Genomic DNA, 24,395 nt, shown 5'->3' with positions numbered 1-24,395 from the left:
TTGTCACATCACGAAGCTCGAATGGCTGCTAATTGCAGCAATAATGGCGGATATTCATGAAATTGTAAGAGCCACCCGACAGCTACGTGACTGGCATCTGTGTGCAAGATCGACCTCAAACTAAAAATGGCGGCCGCGAACCTACGTTTTGTACGTGTGTTAACTGTCAATACTGCCGCCATTGCTTACTATCCATAATCGTATACGAAATTTGCTATTGAATTGATGCTCTCCCGCTGAATTTAAACATTGTTCCACAACAATGTTGCATAATTGCAATCTACACGCAGAATGTTTTTTTTAAACCCCAACGCAAAAAGGTGTTAAAAGTTTGACGTCGATTTCAGTCTATGAAATGTGTTTATGACTAATTTCGATGCGATTTTTTAAATTAGAAAGCCTTTATTTCCTTCTCTGTTCATAACTATGTTTCGTTAATATCGGTCTTGTAGAGTAAGAGTATGAGCGATCTTTTCCTGACAACCATCGTAGAAAAAAAAATTGTGTTACTTACATTGCTGCGAGGGTCTTAATTACGTATATGGTATTTTCACTCTTTTCATTATTCTCTGCTGTTGGCAATAAATAACGTGTTTAGCACCCACGCGTGTCTGCGAAAAATACCTGCGATTTGTTTACCTTTTCGTTTCGTTAGCTAAAACATTTATTATTTATTGGCGTCGATTGTACGTCTGGGGGGAGGATACATATAATTTGAATAAGTAATATTAATAAATGAGCTCGTCAATCAGCTTTCGGAAGCAGCATATTGTTGTGTCAATAAAATATCGGAAAGAAAATATCTGTAATAAACCGTTGTAAATAATCTGGTAAATAAATAGATTGAGGCTGTTATTCAACAAGTTTCAACATCTTTCAAAATAAGATCTTGTTGTCTGTACTAATATTATAAAGAGGTTTTTGGTATTGTAGGGGGTAATCTCTGGATCTGTTTAACCGATTTTGAAAATTATTTTTACTGCTAGAAAGCCACGTTATTTGTGAGTGTCATTGGCTATATTTTATTCCCGTATTCCTAAATTCGTAAGAGAACGGGACTTACGCGGGTGAAACTCCTGGGTGTCGGCTAGTACCTATCTTATATTTACGTCTTTAAGATGTAACCAAATTGAATTCCAGTTTTTTTGTTATACACTCGTGCCTGCCTGCTAATGATTGTTCTTGTTTTTTTCTCTCTTTTCGTTTGTTATTTAAAAAAACATTTAAACTAATAAACTTTTTTAACATTTAATTTTTATAATATTGGATATATAATATTTTATTTATTTTGCTATTATCCGCCAAAAGCCGACGAATCCATGCGACATCGTCTTCTAGGTCCGACAAAATACTCTCTACGTACGTTTCTCCCCGAAACCGGAGCATCCTCCGTATGCAATTGCAAAACTTTTCGCGGATAATAGCAAAATAAATAAATTATTGTATATTCATGATGATCTTCCGCAAAGTAACTCCTGCTTCTAACCAATATTGTATATGTAATAATACCCAGTGCACAGTAAAACCACCTGTGGTTTGTGTTGCATCATCAGCTTGATTTAAATATGTATTTTGTAGAATAATAAATAAATAAAATAAATAAAGGAACTAGACAAAAGTTCCCGTCAAATTGATAACACCATCCGAGTTCTGTTGAAAAATGAAAATTCTGAATAACATTCATCGCTTTACAAAGTAAACCAGTTTTCACACCTGCAAGTGTATGATGTGTCTGAAGGCGTCGTTACTGACAAATATTAGATGCAAATGTTTGATTTAATATGCAGCGGCACGTTTTGCTGCGCTGACGTATCGCCTATTTCATTTTAATAGTAGAATCTTGCCTTCGAATTTCTCGTTAAACTATTTCGGTGGATCGCAACTCTAAGTTCGAATATATATAAATCACCTCCCGGTATGAAAAGAAAAACGTCTTAAAATAAACCGTCTCTCCTCGCTATACCAGCATGTGACGTAACAAGTGCGTGTTCTATGTCCCGCGTTCGGCTATTTGTAGTTATTATATCGAATAATAAATTAACTCTAAATGGCTGAACGGTTCATTGCTTAGATTGAAGTTTGAGAGGTCTAGCTTTATAGTAGAGGATCCGAATATAAGGCGACCTTCACCGACCTGTCTTCTGAATAAAAAATAAAATAAACCCCTAATAAAATTCACTCCAGAAAAGCCGACACCACTTACCACTAATCAATTTACAACAAGACGAAGGTCCTGAGTTCGATCTTCGGCTGGGCTGATTGAGGTTTTCTTAATTGGTCCATGCCTGCTAGTGGGAGGCCTCGGCAGTGGGTAGTTACAACCCTACCGGGAAAGATGTACCGCCAAGCGATTTAGCATTCCGGTACGATATCGTGTAGAAACTAAAAGGAATGTGGATCTCCATCTTACTTTTATCAAGCTTGCTTACTTCCATCCAAGATTGCATCATCGCTTACCATCAGGTGAGATTGTGGTCAAGGGCTAACTTGGAAATGATAAAAAAGAAAAAAGTTACTTACTTACTAAAATATTGTATCTGGTATAATAATCTTATGTAATATGACGTGTTTTTCATGACTTTGGTATTCGGCATTCGGCTGAATAGTACCTTCGCATAATTCGATCGACCGAATACCGAATACCAAAAAAAGTGGCCGAATTGGTCAAATACCGAATAGTAGCCGAATTTCCAAATTAGGAAGAATTAAAATAGAAATTTGTGGCAAGAAAGGGAATGCTTAGTTCAAATCTAAGCATTCCCTCTCTTGATTGTAGCAAAAATAAAGGGGGTAAAATAGGCTGATATTGAACATGGAAGCTAAACCGTAAACTCAGTTTACCTTAATCATAGTAACAAGTTAATGTGGATTCTCGCTGTACCGGGAACGAGCAACGAGGAGCTGCGAATAATTTTATTTTCATTAATTTTATCCTCTAGCGGAAATAAAGTTAGCTCTTTAGTTGAACTAAACTAATATACCACCTACTTTAAGTGGTTTACAGAAGGTCATTCTCAGGACTTTTGATTAAATTATTACAATAACTACATTGTTAACTAAGTTTTTATTGTAAATTAAGTTTATTTTATAGGCAAATGCCGTCTACGCCTGCGGCTCTGTTTGCGTGAAAATATTTTTTTTTTTAAAAAACCTGCAAAATCATATATTTTATAGGGATACAAATAGCTTATGTTCTGCTCCAAGTTACCAAATATACAAAGGAGATCATTCACGCTCCATACATTTTTGGGCTCTTTTTGAAAGTGCCGGCCAACAAAAAAAAATTGCACGACTCGTTAGAATTAGCTATTTGGAGCAATAGTTAATATGGCATAAAAGTTGTCGGGTGGCTCTGAACCAAGTTATACAGGTTCGACGATTCGTTATTTCCATACATTTTGTAAATTTTCAAAAGTGCCCGCTAAGAAAAAAAACTGATACGTATCGTTAGAACTGCCCATTTGGAACAATAGTTAGTACTGCACAAATGTTGTAAGATTGCTCTGAATCAAGTTATACAGGTTCAATGACTCGTCACTTCTATACATATTTTTTGAGTTTTGTAAGTGCCCACCTACAATATAAATAATACGGATCGTTGTAACTAGCATTTGCAGCAATAGTTACTACGGCATAAACATTTTAGTATAGCTCTGTGTCCAGTTATGCAGTTTCGATGATTCGTCAAATCCATATGTTTTATTGATTTTCAAAGTACCGTTTTACAAAAATATGCTTATCACTGCACTTATCGTCAGAACTGCCCATTTGGAGTAATATTTAGTATATCACGAATACTGTAGGTTTGGTCTGAACCAAGTTATAAAGGTTCGATATCTCGTCACTTATATGCATTTTATTGAGTTTTGTAAGTGCCCACCGACAATATTAATGATACGTATCGTTTTTACTGGTCATTTGTGGCAATAGTTAGTATGACTCGAATATTGTAGGGTTGCTCTAAACCAAGTTATACAGGTTAAATGGCATGTCATCTCCATACATTTATTGATTTTAAAAGGTACCTGCCAATAAAATTCTTACAGGTATCATTTTAATTGATCATTTAAACATACTTTGTCAGTTAGTATGGCAGACACGTTGTATAAATGCTCTGATCTAAGTTATACAGGTGTGACTATTTGTAATATCCATACATTTTCTTGATTTTTAAGTGCCAACCATTAAAATGGTATGTATCATTAGAACTGGCTGTAATATAAACGGGGAGTAATAGTTAGTATAGTATAACAAACGTTGTAGGCCTGCTCTGAGCCATGTTATACAAGTTCAATGATTCTTAATTTCTATGCATTTTATCGATTTAAGCAATACAGTTAGTTGGTAGGTATGACAGAAACATTGTATGATTGCTCTGATCCAAGTTATTTGAGTTCGATGATTCGTCACTTATGTTTTGTTGATGTCTGAATGTAATGGGGAACAATAAATAGGTAATAATGATGAATACTTAAATAATAATATGAAATAAATGTCATCATGGTGTAAGAGCTGTGTCATCATTATTTGTTCTTCCTTCTGGATCGTTTCTGCACTTGGCCATGTGATTCGCCGTTGTGCGTGTATTTGTTATGTTATTCAAGCTTGTAAACCGAAAATACCATTACTTGAAGAACTTAATAAAACGTTTTTATTTCTCTCAATGCACAATAACACAATTTTTAGTTACATTTGCACTATAATGTTGAATTTGTGCAAATGCTTAGAGTCATTATTTCTATATTTTATATTATTGCTTTTATGTTTTCTAACTTTTTTGGAAATCAATAAATGAAAGTTATATAACTTGTTACAGTACTAGATTTTTTTCTGAAGCGTGTGCAACGTGTTACTAACTATTGCTCCTAATGACTAGTTTTAACGTTAGGTCCCATATTTTAGTTGAACGGTACTTTAAAAAATTAGTAAAATGTATGGGTTTGACGAATCATCTAAACAGTATAACTTGATTCGGATTTATACTACAACGTTTATGACATAGTAACCATTACTGAAAATGGCTAGTTATAACGATAAATAGAATCTACCTTGTAACTTACAAAACTCTACCAAATACATTGAAGTGACGAGACATCGAACCTGTATAACTTGGTTCAGAACAATCTTGCAACATTTGTGCCAAACTAACTATTACTCCAAATGGGTAGTTTTAACCATAAGTACCATATTTTTGTTAAACGGTACTTTAAAAAATCAATAAAATAAATGGATTGGACGAATCATCGAAACTGTATAAATCGACACAAAGCTATACTACAATGTTTATGCCATAGTAACTATTACTGCAAATAGCTAGTTATAACGATACGTATGATTTATTTTGTTTGCGGGCACTTACAAAACTCAGTAAAATGTATAGAAGTGACGAGTCATCGAACCTGTATAACTTGGTTCAGTGCAGTCCTACAACATTTGAGCCGTAGTAACTATTGCTCCAAATGGACAGTTATAACGATAAGTACCAGTTTTTTTTCTTGGCGGGCACTTTTGAAAATTGACAAAATGTATGGAAATAACGAATCGTCGAACCTGTATAACTTGGTTCAGAGCCCTCCTACAACTTTCATGCCATATTAACTATTTCTCCAAATGACTAGTTCTAACGATTCGTGCTATTTTTTTTCGTTGGCCGGCACTTTCAAAAAGGGCCCAAAATGAATGATCTCCTTTAGCAAAGTCATTCGCGGCTTGGCCGTGAAAGGTAACAGACAGACCGATTTTTTCCATAATATTACTATCATAACCTCTCGGTTTTACCCGCGTGGTGACAATTCCCGTGGAAATATGGGGGTAATATTTAGATGATTCTACTTCCTAAAAGTCTAGCTTTCTTTTGGTGAAATATTTTTTCAAATCAGTCGAGTAGTTTTAAGTTTTTTCGTTACATACAAAATAAAAATATTTTCAATTTATAATATCAGCATATATTAAGTATGGATTGACCGTACAACAAGATTGAATGAGGAATCATCATCATCATTATCATTATTAGCCTATCGGAGGTAATCGGTTTAAGTCTCTTGCAACGAAAATAGGCTGCGCGTCTGGGTCTACTTCTTTTAGTAGCTTTATTATATCCGTCGTCTATGGACGTCTATGGACGTCCACTGCTGGACATAGGCCTCTTGCATGGACTTCCAAACAAAACGGTGTAGAGTCGCCAGCATCTAGCGGCTCCCTGCAACCCGCTTGAATGTCTTCCGTCCATCTAGTGGCGGGTCGACCAACACTGCACTTTTCCGTGGTCGCCACTCCAGCACCTTGGAACCCCAACGTCCATCGGCTCTTCGAACTATGTAGCCTGCCCATTGCCGCGGATCTCCTCATTTCTGCTGTTTCGCCCGCTGAGTGGCTTCTAATAAGGCCCATAGTTATCGACCAAGTCTCGGATCCGTAGGTCATCACTGGCAACACGCACTGTTCGAAGACTTTCCACGATACCTGACGTAAAAACTATCGCCTGTCCACCATAGACTCGAGGCTATGGTGGACAGGCGATACATTAATACAAACATCGAGCATCACTTCGTCGTCGTTCGGTCCTTCTATGAACTACCCTGTGCCCTTCAACGTGAAGTATTATGACGTGTTAAGCATTATGTCATCCTAAAATTCCATGTAAAACATATCATTAGTTTATATGGCTATAAATAACTTTTCACTATCCTTACCTTTGCACTAATAGCAGATCATATACATATACGTTATTTTTTATTTGACAAAAGACTAAAGACAGAAGATAGTCTGTAGTGAAATTTCTGGAATATTCAATTTATTTTTCATTTAGCTTGAAAGATGTACGCCTCAAAGAAAATACTTAAAAAGGGTTTCAAGTATTTTCTTGTACCTTGTAAATTTTTCGAACTATTAACAGGTAAATTTTCTCTTGTCAGTATAGGATGACAGGTTTACAACTTTTTACGAAGTCGACTTTTCATAAGACGAAAAAGGTTTTTACCTCAACAATAAAGGAGTTTAACTATAAAAAACGTTGAAAACTTAACGTTTATAAAGGGAAGCCAACAAGATATACTGAAAAGCAAAGAACACAACAAGATTTCTTGTCATTGTGAAGAAATTCTTTTGCGTGTACTTACTGTATCGTTAAAAAATTTAATTAAATTTAGTAAAATATTCGATAAACAAATAGTCCATGCAAAAGTTATACACTCAATACGTCTACATATATTTATACTTCAGTAGCATTAAGTTTTTAAAAAATATCGGTTAAAAGTCTGGGTGAATTTATACACCAAAGTCACTACAAAGAAAGTAATGGACGAATAGATACCACCCGACGCATTCTCTCAAAAAAGGTAATTACTTATGCGTAGACTCAGTGAAGAAATTAGACAATGCAATGCTTGGTTTTTCAATTTCATTCATTTCTATAGGTGCAAAGATATGATCGTATTATTGGTCCAATACAAGTTAAGCGATAAGTTCACCACGAACTCTTTAGCACGAGTTACCGCCCCTGTAATTTAGTTCAATTTATCATCAAATAATTGTAGACACTTAAATACATTTTTCTTCATAAAATATTTTTTATCATAATATACTCGAGTGCTAGATTTTGTAATACAAGCTAAAACTCGATTTCAAACACTTTTAAAGATTTCATAAGATTGTGATTTTTGGAAATAACTCCTTAAGAATCGATTTTTCATATATAGCCTCCGGTATGAAGAAATTATGGGTAGTAAAATTCGATAAACAAATGACAGCGTTACGTTTTTTGTGCGCAACCTGTTCTGCGCACCCCTCACTTTTCAGGCGTGAGTATTGAGACCTTTGTTTGAGACGTACATAGCGTATGCTGCAGAGCAACATACCTATACCTATTTAAACATTCGATCTGAAAGAGTAAACTCCATTCGTGCTTCGAAGCTGACACTTTTTTTATTTTTGAAACTTTTGAAGACAAAAAGGATTTTCAAGGGACCCTCTACCATTCAAGTAAAGTATACTTATGGTAGGAGCATGAGATGACAAATATTCAGCCTTATTATAATGATATACGTCTGGCTATTACAGGCTATTATTCTATAATCCGATGTAACAGTATATGTACATTTGTACTAAATTTATAACTACATCACCAAATTGATTAGCTTAGCACATGAGATTTCTGACATTCATTAAATTACCAACGTCCCCACGATTCCACCGTCACACAACTCTTGCAATTGAATTAAAGTCCACAGAGTGTTTACTCGCTAAGCCACGCTTCGGGATACTTAGTTATTCGTATATACTATATATTGTTATATGAAACTTTTGCACGTACATTGTAACAATGTGAAACAGGCATAATTAACAAATCTTTCGCATTTCTTTGTATGTCCTTTGATATATGATACCTACATAATCATGAGCATGAGATTTTTTTTATTGGTATACACACTGAGAAAATCTTCCTGGACCAGATACTTAAAATCAATGATAATTTAATACTATAGATCGGTTGCGTCCCTACAAAATCATTGCAAAAAGTGATCCAAATAATATGCTACAACGTTGAGCACACACATGCACAATTTGGTCTTTGATTCCATTATATATTTATGTTTGTGTAGTTTTTACACTTTCTGGACACACTCGAGATTGTAGACGATATTTAGATATTATTTGTTTAAATAACGTTCGTTGTTGACCACAACTAACATTGAGTTGAGTATAAATTTCCTTTTTTGAGCGCCTCATTTTTATGCGCTAGTAACACATCTAACAGTATTTAATATCATAGGTTAAAATATGTAAACCAGACACTATACCGCTTGTAGTTGGCACCATGATGTATATTAGCTCCTTTAATCCTCATGTAACATGGTGTTGGTTCTAAACGGCTTAATAAGCTGCACAATTACTAAATATACGCTTTCTATTGTATGCATGCTGCACCCTTAATAAGTAGTAATTTACAAGCGCATTTATGTAGCTTATTTGTCTCAGTATGTATATATGCGTTCTATTGTTACGACTAGGTGTCGAAATTGATTTAAAGATCAGTTAGTTTTTTGTCTAAAAAAATTAATCATAGATTATTGAATTATTTACCATTCCGTTAAAATGATTAAAGGTTGGTTTCAATAAACTGTCATACCCTTTTTAAGTTGCGCGGACAGAAAGATGGACGAGAAAGATGGTGAAGCTACGGTTCTTTGTACGAATTCAAATGCAAATATTAATATTAATTTAATGTTTAAATATTCATAATTGGCGGTAGGGTACTGTCGTACCTTTCTGTCGACAAACAAACCCGGGCGATTTAGAGTTTATGTGGTTCTGTGTGTGTGCGTCTTCTCAATTTTATTCATTTTTCTCAAAATTTGAAATTTCTTAATTTCACGTTCATCAATTCGCAATTCGCACGAGCGGTCCATGTATGTTCATCACTGGCTAATGGCTCGAACTAACTATAGTGTATATATCGCCACTTAAAAGAGAGAAAGAAATTGCTTGTTTCGGGAAGAATGAAAAAGAATTTAAAGAAATATCAAAGCGTGTGTACACAATTATACGGCATCTCTCCACAAACCATCGATTAATTCTCTTTACGGTTGTATTTAGAACACGCGAGCATCTTGTAATTAAAAATAACGTAGAGCTCATGGTAAGTAAAAGTGCTCGTTGTAAAAAGGGAGCTTAGTTTATATATAAAAATCATTTATTAACAAGAAGATAATGGACTAAAAGCTTGTGATAGTCAGACATACTCCATTTTATTAAGACTGAAAATGAAACCTAGGTTGCAGCTTAGCTCGATAGTAAAAGATCCGACCTTCACCCATCTGTTAAAAAATTTCTTGCCTTAAAATTTCCTGGTTAAACTATTGTTAATCATTATTAACTAAACGCACTCAATTAAATCTACAACACTTTGCATCCATTAAACAGATGGGTGAAGATCGTTTCTAATACGAATCTTAGACTATGAGGGCAACACTCCGAAAAAGATTTAGACCCTTAAAACCTGCTACCTTCCAAAGTTACCATAGTCCAAACTCTACTTTCCTATGAAAGGAGCATGGGCTGGCTAACTTTAATAAACGCTACATGCGTTGACACATTAGCACCATGTTATATCAGGGAGACAGAGTCAAAACTGGGAGCCGCAGCAGAAAAAGCTGAAACCGGTGAGTGGCTCAAGTATGCCTCTCTGACAGAGAGTTACATATTTGTACCTTTTGCCGTGGAGACCCTTGGGTCATGGAGTCCCAGTGGCAAAAAATTTTACCGAATAATTTCACCGCGGCTAGTTGCCTCGACTGGTGACAGAAGGGCTGGCTCATTTTTTGCGCAAAGGATCAGCCTGGCTGTCCAGCGCGGAAATGCAGCCAGTATTCTTGCCACCATTCCACGTGGGCATGATTTGTATAGTTATTTAGTTATTAGGATAAGTTAGCTTAAGATCCGTAATGTATTCTTTCTAAAAAAAAAAAAGGAACATTAAATAAGGTATATCTGGATATCACAGGCACTTGTTCTTTAGGATGATGCGGCAATTTTTGAAGGACTGTCGATGGTCGGATGTAAATTTATCGAATTTCCTCTTCACTGTAAAGCTCACTTTTGTTAAATAACGTCTATAGTATCTTTACTTGTGAGGTACATTTAATGATGACTCAGTGTTATTTAATATTAAGGGAGTGTGAGGTTATTTTTTCTTGGTAGTTAATTAATCGCGCAAGGTGAAGAAAGTGCTATAATATGTACATTACGGTCGAAAGGTAGTTAATATAACCAACGCTTCCAAGGTTAAACGGGTAAAGTAGTTTTTATACGAAACAAGCGGACGCCCGCTACTTCGTCCGCGAGAAAATCAATTTTTAAATGTTTTTTAAAAGATAGAAAACATGTTATCACGGCCTTTTAGTAGATCTATAAGTGAAATATATGACCATGCATTGTTTTGGTATACCTATATAAATGACTAGGCGGCTTGCCTTTTTCCGACGCTACCTAAAACTATCGTCATATTTCGAACGATTTACATAAAATTTTGTCCAATTATATACCAAAACCTTCCATAAAAAGAACTCTATCCATTGGTCATAACCGAATAAAATACCATTTGTAGAGTTTTCTCGCTAAAAGTCAAGCGGCGAGGACTAAGAATGGCCGTAGTACTTTTGGGGTTTTACTTTAATTTGTGGCTAATAACCTACAACTAATGTCAGCCATTGACGATCAAGTAATCTCATATGCCTGCAGCGCTAACGGCTTGACGCCAGATAAAACTGATCGTCAGTGGCTGACATTAAATATTAAATAACTAAAAAAGCTGATTTGGTTCTCGTTATTATTAACAAGTGGACGCCAGCGATGGTGAAGTTCAGTTTTTTACAAATGCGTAAAAGTCTCAACTTAGACAATTTAGTATTTGGATGTTGATTATTAACTTTCTCTATCTACCAGCTAAAAAATTTAAAAAAGAAAAATTCAGCCGTCTTTAAAAACATAAAACGTATCGACTAAACCAAAAAGCGAAAAATAACATCGTATTATTTTATACCTACTGATCAGTTTGAAGGCAAGATTTTTTTTTATTTAAATGCCTATATAAAAGTATTGATGATTTAATGAATTTTGTATATAATCGTTTATAATTTTTGCGTTATTTATTACCTTTAATAAAGAACGCCAAAAGAATAAGGGAACCGAATAATTCTCATTTAGAATTCTACGTGTGCCCGGTGGATTGTGCCAGTATAACAATTCTCTGATGGTCGTTTTTATCCTTTGTTACCTTATGTTTCTCGTATTATTTATGGTATATATGTCTACGACGATATACATGGCTTTGTAGTTTTGGGCTTATCTATCTATTCTATACTTATTATAAAACTGTAACAGGTCAAATTCTGTACATTGAAGATATTTTGAAAATTTTTTTGGAGAGCATTATACAATCGATACTGAAGCCAAAAAAAATTTTTTTTCGATTTCTTCTGTCTATAGTCTGTCTGTGTTTTTTGGTGACCGGGCATCACGCTGAAACTAATGAATGAGTGCAAATGAAACTTCGCACAGTTTAAGACTATAATACGGAGAATGTTATAGGATACTTTTGATAGCGAAAATAAAATAAAAAGGGGGTGAAATAGAGGTTGAAAGTTTGTATGGAAAGTCCTTCATTCGTAGAGTAACAGTTTTAAAAATTTAATATAAAAAAATACGATATATTATGTGATTCAAAAATTTTGAAAATTAAAATGCTAAACTAAATAATAATATTAATAATTATATTGAAACCGATCCATCATTATGGACATGATTATTCTTGCGAATAAGCTTGACATCGTGCGCAGTCGAGGATGTTTTTGGTGGACATCACGGTTCATCATGGTTTGATCTTTGTCAGCCTTGCTGTCATCTGAGGTGGCTTGGGTTCGTGGCACTTCGCTCGCAGGCTATAGGTATGCAAAAAGCCGTCTTGCTGGTCTCTTAGTCGGGGTAAATCGTCCGCCTGGTGCATATAGCGTTTATTTATGTTTATTTATTTTCCTTTTGGCTTTTTATATATAATTAAATTATACCGGTCGTGAGAGTTAAATTCATAATAATAACTAAGCAACATGGCAACTGGCCGCAAACTCAACCCTAGGCTGTGTATAGTGCACGGCGCTACCGTTAAAAGAAAACCGCGTTCGTGTGCACAGTAATCGAAACAATACATTATTTCGTATCGTATCATTATCAACCCATATACGGCTAACTGCTGAGCTCGAGTCTCCTCTCAGAATGAGAGGGGTTAGGCCAATAGTCCACTACGCTGGCCGAATGCGGATTGGCAGCCTTCTCACACGCAGAGAATTAAGAAATTTTCTGGTGTACAGGTTTCCTCACGATGTTTTCCTTCACCGTTTGAGACACGTGATATTTAATTTCTTAAAATGCACACAAATGAAAAGTTGGAGGTGCATGCCCCTGACCGGATTCGAACCCACTCCCTCCGGAATCGGAGGCAGAGGTCATGTCCACTGGGCTATCACGGCTCTATACATACATGATACATTCTTTACCGATTCGTAATTCAAAAATAAAATTTGTTAAACTAAGTATGAGATAAATCTGACTATTGCATGCTCTCGATCCAATACAGGTAAAGTATGGAAGTAAATATCGTGTCGCCGGCTTCTCTACATTTAGCTACTGGATTTTAAGATGAGCTTTTCCCATTTCAGCCGCTTTGTAGCTGTATATTGAACTGCCGTGCCGTCTTTTGTAATGCTTTTATCGAATTTGTGAGACCCTCTTGGAGTCCGGTCGAATTTCTTTATATGTACACGTTATATTAAATACAGCGAATTCACTTGGCTACAACTTATTTTTACTTATTTTGGTATGAGATTCATTTATATAAATTTATAAATGTACTGGTAGACACCGCGCGGTTTCACCCGCGTGGTTCCCGTTCCCGTAGGAATTCGATGATAAAATATAGCCTATAGCACTGCGGTAGTGTAGCTTCCCAACAGTGAAATATTTTTTCAAATCGGTTCAGTAGTTTCAGAGCCTATTCAATGCATACAAACAATCAAATCTTTCCTCTTTATAATATTAGTATAGATCAGATCAGTATCTACGACAACTGCTTAACGTGGTGAATCACCACCAACTTCCCAACACCGAACTAAAAATAATATCTTAGAAACAAGAAAAGCTCAGTGTATTCCATGATCCATAATTCGAACCCGAAGCCAGCGAAGTAATCCGAAGCCAAATACGCTACTAGACTATTTTAATTCTTTAATAGTAGAAGTTTACAATACAAGAACAATCTCACCTGATGGTAAGTGATGATGCAATCTAAGATGGAAACGGGCTAATTTGTTAGAAAGAGGAGGAAAGAAATGACATCGTACCGGAACGCTAAATCGCTTGGTGGTACGTATTTTCCGGTAGGGTGGAAACTAGCCACGTTTGAAGCCAGACCTGGACCAATTATGAAAACCTCAATCGGCCCAGCCGGGGATTGAACCCCGGACCTCTGTCTTGTAAATCAACCGCGCATACCACTGCGCCACGGAGGGGGTAAAAATTAGACTAGACCAACTGAAAGAACTAAATTATTCGACTGAGTTAGCGAGATTTGAAACTACCATATACATATTTATTATTTACAGTGAACAGAGTTCAAAGTTATTAACACCGCCATTTAATTATTAAAATATACATCGATACGTGAGAATTTGGCTTCAAATATTTTGGATTAATTTATCGGAAAACTGAAATATCCGTTTCATATTTTACCGAAAACTGCTATAATTAAATTGCCATATCATACCCGTAAATTGCTTTGTAATTAATTTTGAAATGGAATATTCTGTTAACATACCTAGGTAGTAGGTACTTGTTTAGTTTAACTAGCAGAAACCCGCGTCGATTTTAGTTATTTTATAAAACACTAGCTGACGCCGCGCGGTTTTACCCGCGTGGTTCCCGTTCACGTACGAATACGGGCCTTCCTCGATAAATGGGCTAACACTGAAAGAATTTTTCAAATCGGACCAGTAGTAGTTCCTGATATTAGCGCGTTCAAACAAACAAACTCTTCAGCTTTTAAATATTAATAATATATTATAGAATAACAAAGACGTCAAAAAATATCTCGTTTTACAATTTCTTAAAGTGAGTGATATTGCAATAGTGTTAAATATGTATGTCGTGACAAAGTCCAGAGATTCACTCAATGTTTCTTATATATACGAGTATATTACGTACTAGCGGACGCCCGCGACTTCGTCCGCCCTTAGACCTCTTTAATCCAGCCCAGCTACAGTAGTATCGCTGTAATAATGGAGTAACTTCTCCTGTTTTGCCAACTTTTCCCTTCACTGTTCTGTTCCTATTGACCGTAGCATGATGAAAAGTATACTATAACCTGCCCAGGAGTATGAAGAATAATTGTAAGTTTAATTAAAATTCGTCGACAGACAAAAATTTTACTGATTACATTTTTGGCATCAGTATCGATCACTAATCACCCCCTGATAGTTTTTTGGAAATATATTTCATGTACATAATTGACTTCCTACAGATTTATTATATGTATAGATTTGACGATATTTCGTGTGTGAAGTTTGGTCAACAGCGTGGTGGACTAAGGTCTAACCCCTCTTATACTGAGAGGAGACTCATGCTCGATATTGAGCCATTGATTATGGGTAGTTAATGATGATGATGAATGATGAGTTGCAATATACAAGTATCAGACATATTCGTTATTTAACCTTTTAATTCTGTACAGGTTTAGAGTTGAAACTAGTAATTTTGCATTTTCGTTCCGCCGCATCGTACTCTATAACAAGAGAATAATTAAAGGGTTTCATGATAGATAATTACTGGGATCAGTTCGTTAAAATCCAACAGAATTTTAACTTAAACTGTTCAATCGATTCGTTTGCTGAACGGACTATAGAAGGTGTTTCAGTGGACGGTTGGAACATCAGGCATTTAAACACCTAATCTGAAAAATATTTATTTTTCCAATTAAGGTCATGATGACACAATTCACGATAGCGAACGGTCACGGCAGAAAACAATGAATGTTTATATATAGATGGCCATGGAACGTGGCATCGGTTTTGCGGCTATATCGTGCTGTTTTTGGTAATCGCAAATGACTTTATTTAGTGTTTAAGTGTCTAGCTGTCTCTCTCTTACAAAATAAATTGTAACTAAATTTAACAATGTTAAATGTTTAACTTTGTTAAATGTTAAATATTAAGAAAATCGGTGTACTTTTATTGTAGGTACGTTAGGATTTTAAGGTTATTTTCGTCGTTATCAACCCGTATTCGGCTCACTGCTGTGCTCGAGTCTCCTCGTAGAATGAGGAGGGTTAGGTCAATAGTCCACCACGCTGGCCCAATGCGGATTGGCAGACTTCAAACACGCACAGAATTAGGAAAATTAATAGTAAACTTTAATAGAAAACTAAATTGAAACCCACACCCTACAGAATCGGAGGCAGAGATCATATCAACTGGGCTATCACGGCTCATACGGTTAGGTTACCATTTAGAAGATAAATTGGATATAGTAAGTTATCCTTATACACCTTAGATTTGTAATTTCGAACTATTTTGTAGATCAAAGAGGAATATTTCACCAATTCATGTTTTTGTTAGATCTCTTGGAGATAAGGTAGCGTGTGTGTGAGCGCTCCCCGGCCGCTTGACTTTTAAGACTTCTCTATCAATTATCGCCTTATTTCAATCAATTTACACAAAATATCCTGAAATCTTTCTCATGAATCAATCTGATGTTGATGAAAACTGCATAAAAATTATCGCGAGCAGGCAGACTCGGCAGGAGGACTTCGTTTTATAATATGTATACATATAATAGTATCGTATAACGTCAATCTATATATGTGCTATCAATATTAATATTATAAAGTGGTAAAATTTCTGGTGTTGTAATCTCCGGATCTCTGAACCGATTTGAAAATATTCTAGTCGTAGAAGTATTTTAAAATCCAGAAAGCCACGTTATTTGTGAGTGTCAGACTATATTTTATCTCCGTTTTCTCACGGAAAAGCAACTATGCGGGGAGAAACCGCGGGACGTCTGCTAGTGTTTTTTATTTTTTAAAGCCACGTGATCTGCTTAACGATTTTAACGTGCAGTGTTTAAATGATAATCGCGAAAATTTATGGAAAAAATCACGTATGAAAATTTTAAGGTGTAGCGTTTTTGGGTTAAGACTTAAGCCCCCATTCGCACGAGAGTTTTTGTAACGGACGTTAAAAAGCGTTCAAATTTAGTGTAGTTAAATGAATATCTATTTCCAACGCCTAAAATTGAAAATGCAACGCTGCTCGTAAAAGCGTCGTGTTTTAAGCATACTGTCGTGTGAACATATACTTATGGGAATGCATTTGTTGTATTTGAACGCCTTTTTAACGTCCAGTAAAAAAAAACTCTCGTGCGAATGGGGGCTAAGAGTACTTATTGGAAAACACCACTGGTGCCCCCTGGAGAGGGTCGCGAGGGCGCGCGCCTCCCTTTATCTTTATCGGCGTTGAGTCCGTGACATTTCCACGCCCTAAGCTTTCGCAATCCATTGTCACATGAAATACCTTCGATGTCTGTGCTGGATACCGAAATAAATACTAAAATACCTGATCCGTCGAGCGTTTCCCTTTGCACATACCAATTCTTTGTTCCTATTTTGATGACGCTGGCTTTGGTGAATTTGACAAAAAACAGCGCGATATTTCCAGATCGGACGCTATTGGTCGTCTATGTCTTTTTGTCTTCACGTGATTCATACTGGCGAGCATCGTATGCCTTTGAAGTTGCTTCACTAGAGAGCAATAATATTTTTTATGGAGCTGGTTTAATAAGCTGTTCTAAGCCGTGCAGCTAAGGATGATATATATCCTATCTGTATATCTATCATAATCATCATCATCATCATTAACAGCCGTTGGACGTCCACTGCTGGACATAAGCCTCTTGTGACTGTCACCTTGAGACTCACGGTATCAAGGTGAACCGCCGAATCCAGCACGGGCAGCGTTCAGGAAACTCTGCGAAATCTTCAACATCAAAATTTCTCAGTGCCTGGAGACAAAAGTCTTCGAACAGTGATATCGATCACCTTTATTTTCATAAATTTATTAACCGTAGAAGAAGAGGTTCTCACTTGGTTTGTCTTTTTTATCAGGTAGAGACGTGAGAGGATGTGTGCTAGGGAAGTAGATGACAAACATACAAAATTCATATTTTTTTTATTTATGTACATAAAAATACCTACTTCAGCATTTGCATGCGTTAATGGAGATTTTGTCAATCAATTTTATTTAGGATGACCAATTGAAACTTGATTTTAGATCTTTGGGAAATGTGCTTTTTCTTAATGAAAGGTATGATATATCGGTAAGGTAGACTAATAATATTTTAGATAAAAATATTAGTAGTCTATAGTATATAGTATAGTATATAGTTGTCTATATATAAATATATATATATATATATATATATATATATATATATATATATATATATATATATATATATGGTAAGTATAGGTATATATTTTTTAAGTTAAAGTTTATTTTAAAAAAAGAAGAAAGTTGAATAATAAGTTAATAGCTATCTGACTTAGTTCTTTTGTTAATAGGCAAGCATCACGTGATGATATTTTTATTATCTCATATTTATTCACAGATTTAAACATTTTTTGAACAATGCTTTTTGAATAAAGAATATTAAAAAAATCCATTCCTGCCTATTCGGGGATTTTGAATGTCAAGCAGCTAGCGGTCAGGGCTTCAGAGTGAGGAGCGAGGAACCTCTTCACAATATGGGCCGTCTCACAATGCTTCGGATCGATGGCTGCCTTCTGTATCCTAGCCTTGATACAACAGTCAAACGAAAGCTTCTTAAGTTTAAAGCTTTTCGCTATAAGCCCATTCATTCAAACGACTATCGGAACAATAATAGCTGACTCAGCATTATTATCCGTCATTATAAATGTACGAAACGAATCCAATGGGTACGCAGCCATAAATACTTTAATAGGACTTGTCTACGTTTAAGTGGATTTGACGTGCCATTTTATAAAATTGGATTCAGTTTACCGGATTTAAGTACTATATCATTTCTGTTAGATATCATAAGGAGTAAGTGAAAGAATGGCATTTACGTCATTCTCCTTAATGAGGCTACTATTTACCACACGCGATATAGACGTCAGGTCTGCATGACAGGCCTCTGTCTAGTCACCTACTTTTCTTTTCCATTATTATAAGCGGCTGGCACCAACTAAAAGGTAACACTTTTATGTACGTAAAGCTATAGCTTTTATGTATGTAAGCCACCTTTGGAAACTTTATTCATATATTCATTTTATTTCAATTATTTAATATAGATAAACCTTTATAAAAAATACATGACATAAATAAAATCTATACTATTATTATAAAGCTGCAATACTTCCACTACCACCTTTCACACTTGAAGTAAAACTATAAGAAATTGTAATGTTGTCATCAATTGTAAATTGTTATATTGTATGGTTTTTTTTTAAAAGAGCAACTGTTGAGTTTTTTACCGGTTTCTTTTCAGCAGAATCTGCCTTCCGAACCGGTGGTAGAATCTTCATTTTGACAATCAGCAAAAATAGCAACTACGTATTCGTATACTTTATTTACTACTATAATCGTTTTTATTAATCTCTTATTAAAGTCTTAATAACTTGGCTATATGGTTTGATTGGACAACTATAAGATTGCTTTTCATTACCTAAAGCAAATAAGATATTAAAAAAATCCAAAATTAGTTGGTCTGAAATTGAACCTAGGTTTTTCTATCTAGCTTATCGTTTCGCTACAGTTACCGTCAAATTTCAGACATTGCATTGTGTTACCTCTATTATGTTACTTTCTATTGTACCTTTATGTTACACTGAAATTTCTTTAAAGTTGAAAAGTTGGCCTTTATTTCACTCTGTAATTCTCATTGGTGCATTAGTTAGCATATGTTGTTTTGGTTCACGAGGCCCTTCTGGTCGGGCTATACAATGTGCTCGGGAATATTTTCCCTAAACTTCAATGTGACGAGTCCATTTATAGGAGCCGAGCTTCATAACTAATATTTTTAAAAAAGGGAAAAAAAAATATAAACTTTTTATGTTTTCATACAAAGTAATTGAAATAACTCTGACTATCCATGTAATACACGCCTTTACCTTGCATTTTAAAATTTTAAAGTTTGGCTACGTCATAATTATAAGGACACGTTTTAAGATCTGTTTACAAAATGAAAATTTTTACTCCGATAATATTAATGTTAGAGCACGTGTTCTTTGAATATTTTTAATTAATTTTCGGTGAAAAATATAATCCCAGAGTCGATCCTGGACATTGTCCCTAATATCTGACAGAGGTCGTTAATGACTTTAACATTATCACTCTTATTCCGCCAACCTGCATTGGAGCAGTGTCTTTAACGCTTATAAGTTAGCCTTTGACTACAATCTCACCTGATCGTGAGTGATGATGCAAACTAAGATGGAAGCGGGCTAATCTATTAGGAGGAGGATGAAAACGGACCCATTTCGGTTTCTACACGACATCGTATCGTAACGCAAAATTTGGCTGTACGTCTTTGCCGATAGGGTGGTAAGTTACCACTGGTAATTCGTCACGTCCGAGGCCTCCCACCAACCAGGTAGCCTAGTGGGTCTGAGCTCCATACTCTATAAGGCCTAGCCCTGTAATACTATAATAGGCTGATAATGATAATATAGTTTTAAAAGGCAACGTTTCTTTGTTACAGAAAAAATGGGTTGTTTCTTCAGTAAAGACAAGCTCACCAAGGAGGACATGGACTTCCTCAAGACTCATACCTCGTATGACGAGACCACTATCAAGGAGTGGTACAAGGGATTCAAGGTACACATATATATATATTTTTTTTAAGAATATTTGCCATATATTTTAATATGACCAATATCCCCATTTCCTCCCAACTAGTCTGAAAAGACTGTATTAGGAGTGGGTAAAACCAATATAGTCGAATCAGAACCTTGTGCTGATTAATCCGGTGACTTTACCGTCTCTATTAAACTAGATACTCTAACTACTAACTACTAAGTCTAGCTTAAGTCTGATTCCTTCATGAAATGCTATAACAGTTCAGTCGCAACAAATTAAACCGTCTTGCAACAAATTAAGCTCAGTGCTAACACTCACTATAAATAGGGCTAAGTCATAATCACATACCTACATGTTTGAATTCACTGATGCTTGGCGTACATCGTACTTTACGCATCCACGTTTAGTTTGTGAATAGTCAATATTCATATATTACAATTAGGCTTAGTTGAAAAGCACTTTAGAAACGTCAGATTATATAAACGTCAGAATATTATAAGATAATGGTGATAATAATTAGTCGAAAACTTAAAATTAAATTTACGACTTGTTCCGAGATATAAATGCGAAAGTAAGTTTGTCTGTCTATCTGTCTGTCTGTTATCTTTTCACGGCTAAACGGACCTATAAAGATGAATTTTGTTATAATGGTAAAAGGGACCTTGGAGCAAAACATAGGGTACTTTTTGGGCCTAAAATAAATGTAGATGGGGGTGAAATAGAGGTTGAAAGTTTGTATGGAAAGTCCTTAATTTTTAGAGTTACCTACAGTTCTAAATCATAATAAAATACGAAATATTATGTGATTTTAAAATTCAACCCTTACCTCCTACAATAGCACAAACTTTTCTCTCTGTTTATTATTGTTTCTTCCTTGTTTATTGTTTGTATATTTTATATTATTTTATTTTCATTTCAGTTTCAAGAGTTACTTTAAATGTTATATGTTTTCTTTCAATCTTACGCAAAGTTTGAATTCACGTGAACAATTCACAAAGGTTCATGGCAATTATTGCGAAGTTTTTCCCCTTTTTTTGAAAACACGATTTTTTTGGCTTCCTCTCGAAACTTTTTGCAATTGTGTTGTAACTTTGTTGAGTGTTGTTTATTTTTTAATTGAATTGAAATTGAAAAGAATTGGTAGGTTTCAGGTGTTATGTTGGGATCTTGTGAAATACTAAGGGGTGGAATTTTTGTTTTTATGATAGGCCAGCGGACGCCCGCGACTTCGTCCGCATAAAAATCGATGTCAACTTTCAACCCCTATTTCAAAATATTATATTCAATAGCGGACCCGGTCAAGGTTCGCTTTCACTTATGTGCACTTGTTCCATAACCCCTAACTTACCACCAACCTAAACCTATCCAATCCTACCCTACTCTACCCTGCCCCTAATCCTATCCTACCCCTGCTTTACCTCTACCCTACTCCTACCCTACCATACCCCTACCCTACCCCTACCCTATCCCTACCCTTAGCAAAATCGGTCCAGCCCTTTGAGCGTGGTGCGATGACCTAGGGAAATAGGGACTTCTATGCTAGTATTATAAAGAGGCAAAGTGTGTGGTTGTAGGGGGTAATCTCTGGATCTACTGAACCGATTTGTGAAATTCTTTTACCAACGCTTTTATTTTTTTCTTTTTTTAGCTACGTTATTTGCGAGTGTCATAGGCTATGTTCGATCCTCTTATTTACACGGAAACGGGAACTACGTTTGTTTATGAGGGAGTTTCGCTCCGACCTGTATGACAAAAACTGTGATAACTCTGCTAATATATATGATACCAATATAAAAACTCCCCGATAACGTAACATTCCACTGGTGAAAGAATTTTTAAAATCGGACCAGTAGTTCCGAAGATTACCCCTTTCAAAGAATGTTACAAACTTACAAACTTTACCTCTTTATAATATTAGTATAGATTAACACTATAATACTTTTCTATTAGCTTGCGTTTAATAAAACGTTTGTAGCTAAGTATCTATATAAGCTCCGATTTTGAATCTGAAACCTCATGATGCTTTTAGGTAAAATGGTTATAATCATTACCAGTCTCAGACTAATTACATAAGGACCTGTCTCGCTAAACGTTACTTTTCTGTCAAAGTATACGATATTATAAAAAAATTGTCTCTGTAGAAAAACTTGCAATCGTTTTCGTCGATTAAAGAGTAAAAATACCTTTTTGTGTGGTTGAATGGTGTGAAAAACTGTAAAGTACTTCTTGTTTAGTTTTATTATACCTAAGTTTAGTTTAGTATTATTATGCCTAAGCTTGTTTTCCTCAAAAAATAATAGACAATTTTGTTCGTGAATTTGGGTGTGATCTAGTCCTTTAGGTACCCTTCCGTTCTTGGCGACCGCGACAGGGTTGCGCGACTCACTGCTTAATATGAATTTATATGGAGCACTAAACAAAGACCGAGACCGCGTCGCGCGACCACTTCTGTTTAGTACTCCATATAAATTCATAGTAAGCAGTGGGTCGCGCGTTCGCAGGTCCCGGTCGCGCGTCGTGGTCACCAAACGGAAGGCTACCTTTATGTCTAATCATATTTGAGGCGATTCTAGATTACTCTTTATAGACACAACAAGTTTCAATACATAACAATATTTACATATAGAACTTCTGCATATTATAGTATCGTTTAACAAACGTAAAACATTTATTTAGTTGCCACCGTCTTGCCCACCCCAGCGCTCTATATCTATATCACACCATACTGACGCTGCATAAAATTGTCGTGAGTCATGTAATAGACAAGTCACGTCGCCGTCGGCTGTCGTAGGTGGGATTTACGCCTTATTTCAGTTTTATGTAATGTTCTGAAATGTCACCATAAAATGCTCACTCCCTTATGGTAGGAGTCCACTTATCCGTATTGTACATATCAGACGCATCGCATCAAACTAATTTTTAATTTTACGGTACAAAAAATCCGTTCGGTGCTATCCGTACAATGCGGATCAGTGGACGCACTTGTATGACTTTCTATACAAAGAATATTAAAATCCGTTTGATTCGATGCGTACGATGCGGTTTTACCTGGTGGTGGTGATGAGATGGTTAAGGGGTATATCCCATTAGCGCCGTAGCGTTAGGTTGCGACGTTTCAGCACTGCGTCGTTTTCCAAATATTTTAAATGAGATGCCACATTAAAGCGTTGCGTCATCGTAGTGACGTTTCAACGGAGCTCTGTTGCTACGATGGACAGTGTTTCACTTGTTTCGATCTATTGCTGAGATTCACAGGGTACGTGCGTCATCCTCATGTACTGCAACGTCGAGAATTATAGAAACGAAGGTGTAGCATACAGTGAGGCGATGAGGCATCTCCTTTATTTGAATAAAATGTGTTGTAATAAAGATCAGGTTGAAGATGGTTTATGTAACTGTATTTATTTTATGTGTTCACAGCAAGACTGCCCGAATGGTAGGCTGACGCCGGCGAAATTCGTCGACATGTACAAGATGTTCTTCCCATCTGGTAATGCGGTCGAATTTTGTGACCATGTGTTCAGAACATTCGACATGGACAAAAACGGATACATAGACTTCAAGGTAACACTATGCGCCTGAAAAGAAATTATTAAACCATACTATTTGCGATCTATGCGAATGTTTGTATGCTGTTGTTTTAATAATATTATTTGCGGATGCTATTGCGAAGTGTTCAAACAAATATTGTCTATGCAAACGCTGCGAGGCCATATTCTAGGATAGAATACAATTGTTATTTACTAATAATATCTATCATTATTTCAACATAAACATGATATTAAAAGTTTCTTTATCAATTGTACTGGGATGTTAGCGTGTATCGAAATAAACATTTTGTTTTAGGAGTTCCTCCAAGCTATTCACGTGACCTCTAGCGGCACCCCTGAAGAAAAGCTAAAATGGGCTTTTCGAATGTACGACGTTGATGGGAACGGTGTCATTGACATCCAGGAGATGACTAAAATAGTCCAGGTG

At 35.7% G+C, this 24,395-nt stretch overlaps 2 protein-coding genes across 6 annotated transcripts in view; both read left to right on the top strand.

Annotated features, from left to right (window-relative positions):
- LOC112046796 (neurocalcin homolog) overlaps positions 1-24,395 on the top strand; it is a 174,912-nt gene that overhangs the window by 124,180 nt on the left and 26,337 nt on the right. The gene's annotated exons all lie outside the window — the stretch shown is intronic.
- Positions 1-24,395, top strand: part of LOC112046795 (neuronal calcium sensor 2) — a 164,946-nt gene that overhangs the window by 134,210 nt on the left and 6,341 nt on the right. For all 4 annotated transcript variants that reach the window (XM_024083590.2, XM_052890593.1, XM_052890594.1 and 1 more), the window contains 3 exons: positions 20,320-20,435; positions 23,838-23,981; positions 24,264-24,392. In XM_024083590.2, coding sequence (XP_023939358.1) covers positions 20,320-20,435; positions 23,838-23,981; positions 24,264-24,392 — 389 coding nt within the window. The remainder of the gene's footprint in view (positions 1-20,319; positions 20,436-23,837; positions 23,982-24,263; positions 24,393-24,395) is intronic.

Source organism: Bicyclus anynana, chromosome Z (genome assembly GCF_947172395.1).
Source record: "Bicyclus anynana chromosome Z, ilBicAnyn1.1, whole genome shotgun sequence".
NCBI classification, from domain to species: Eukaryota; Metazoa; Arthropoda; class Insecta; order Lepidoptera; family Nymphalidae; genus Bicyclus; species Bicyclus anynana.
Note: the sequence above shows the minus strand (reverse complement) of the source record. Positions and strands in the feature narration are given on the sequence as shown.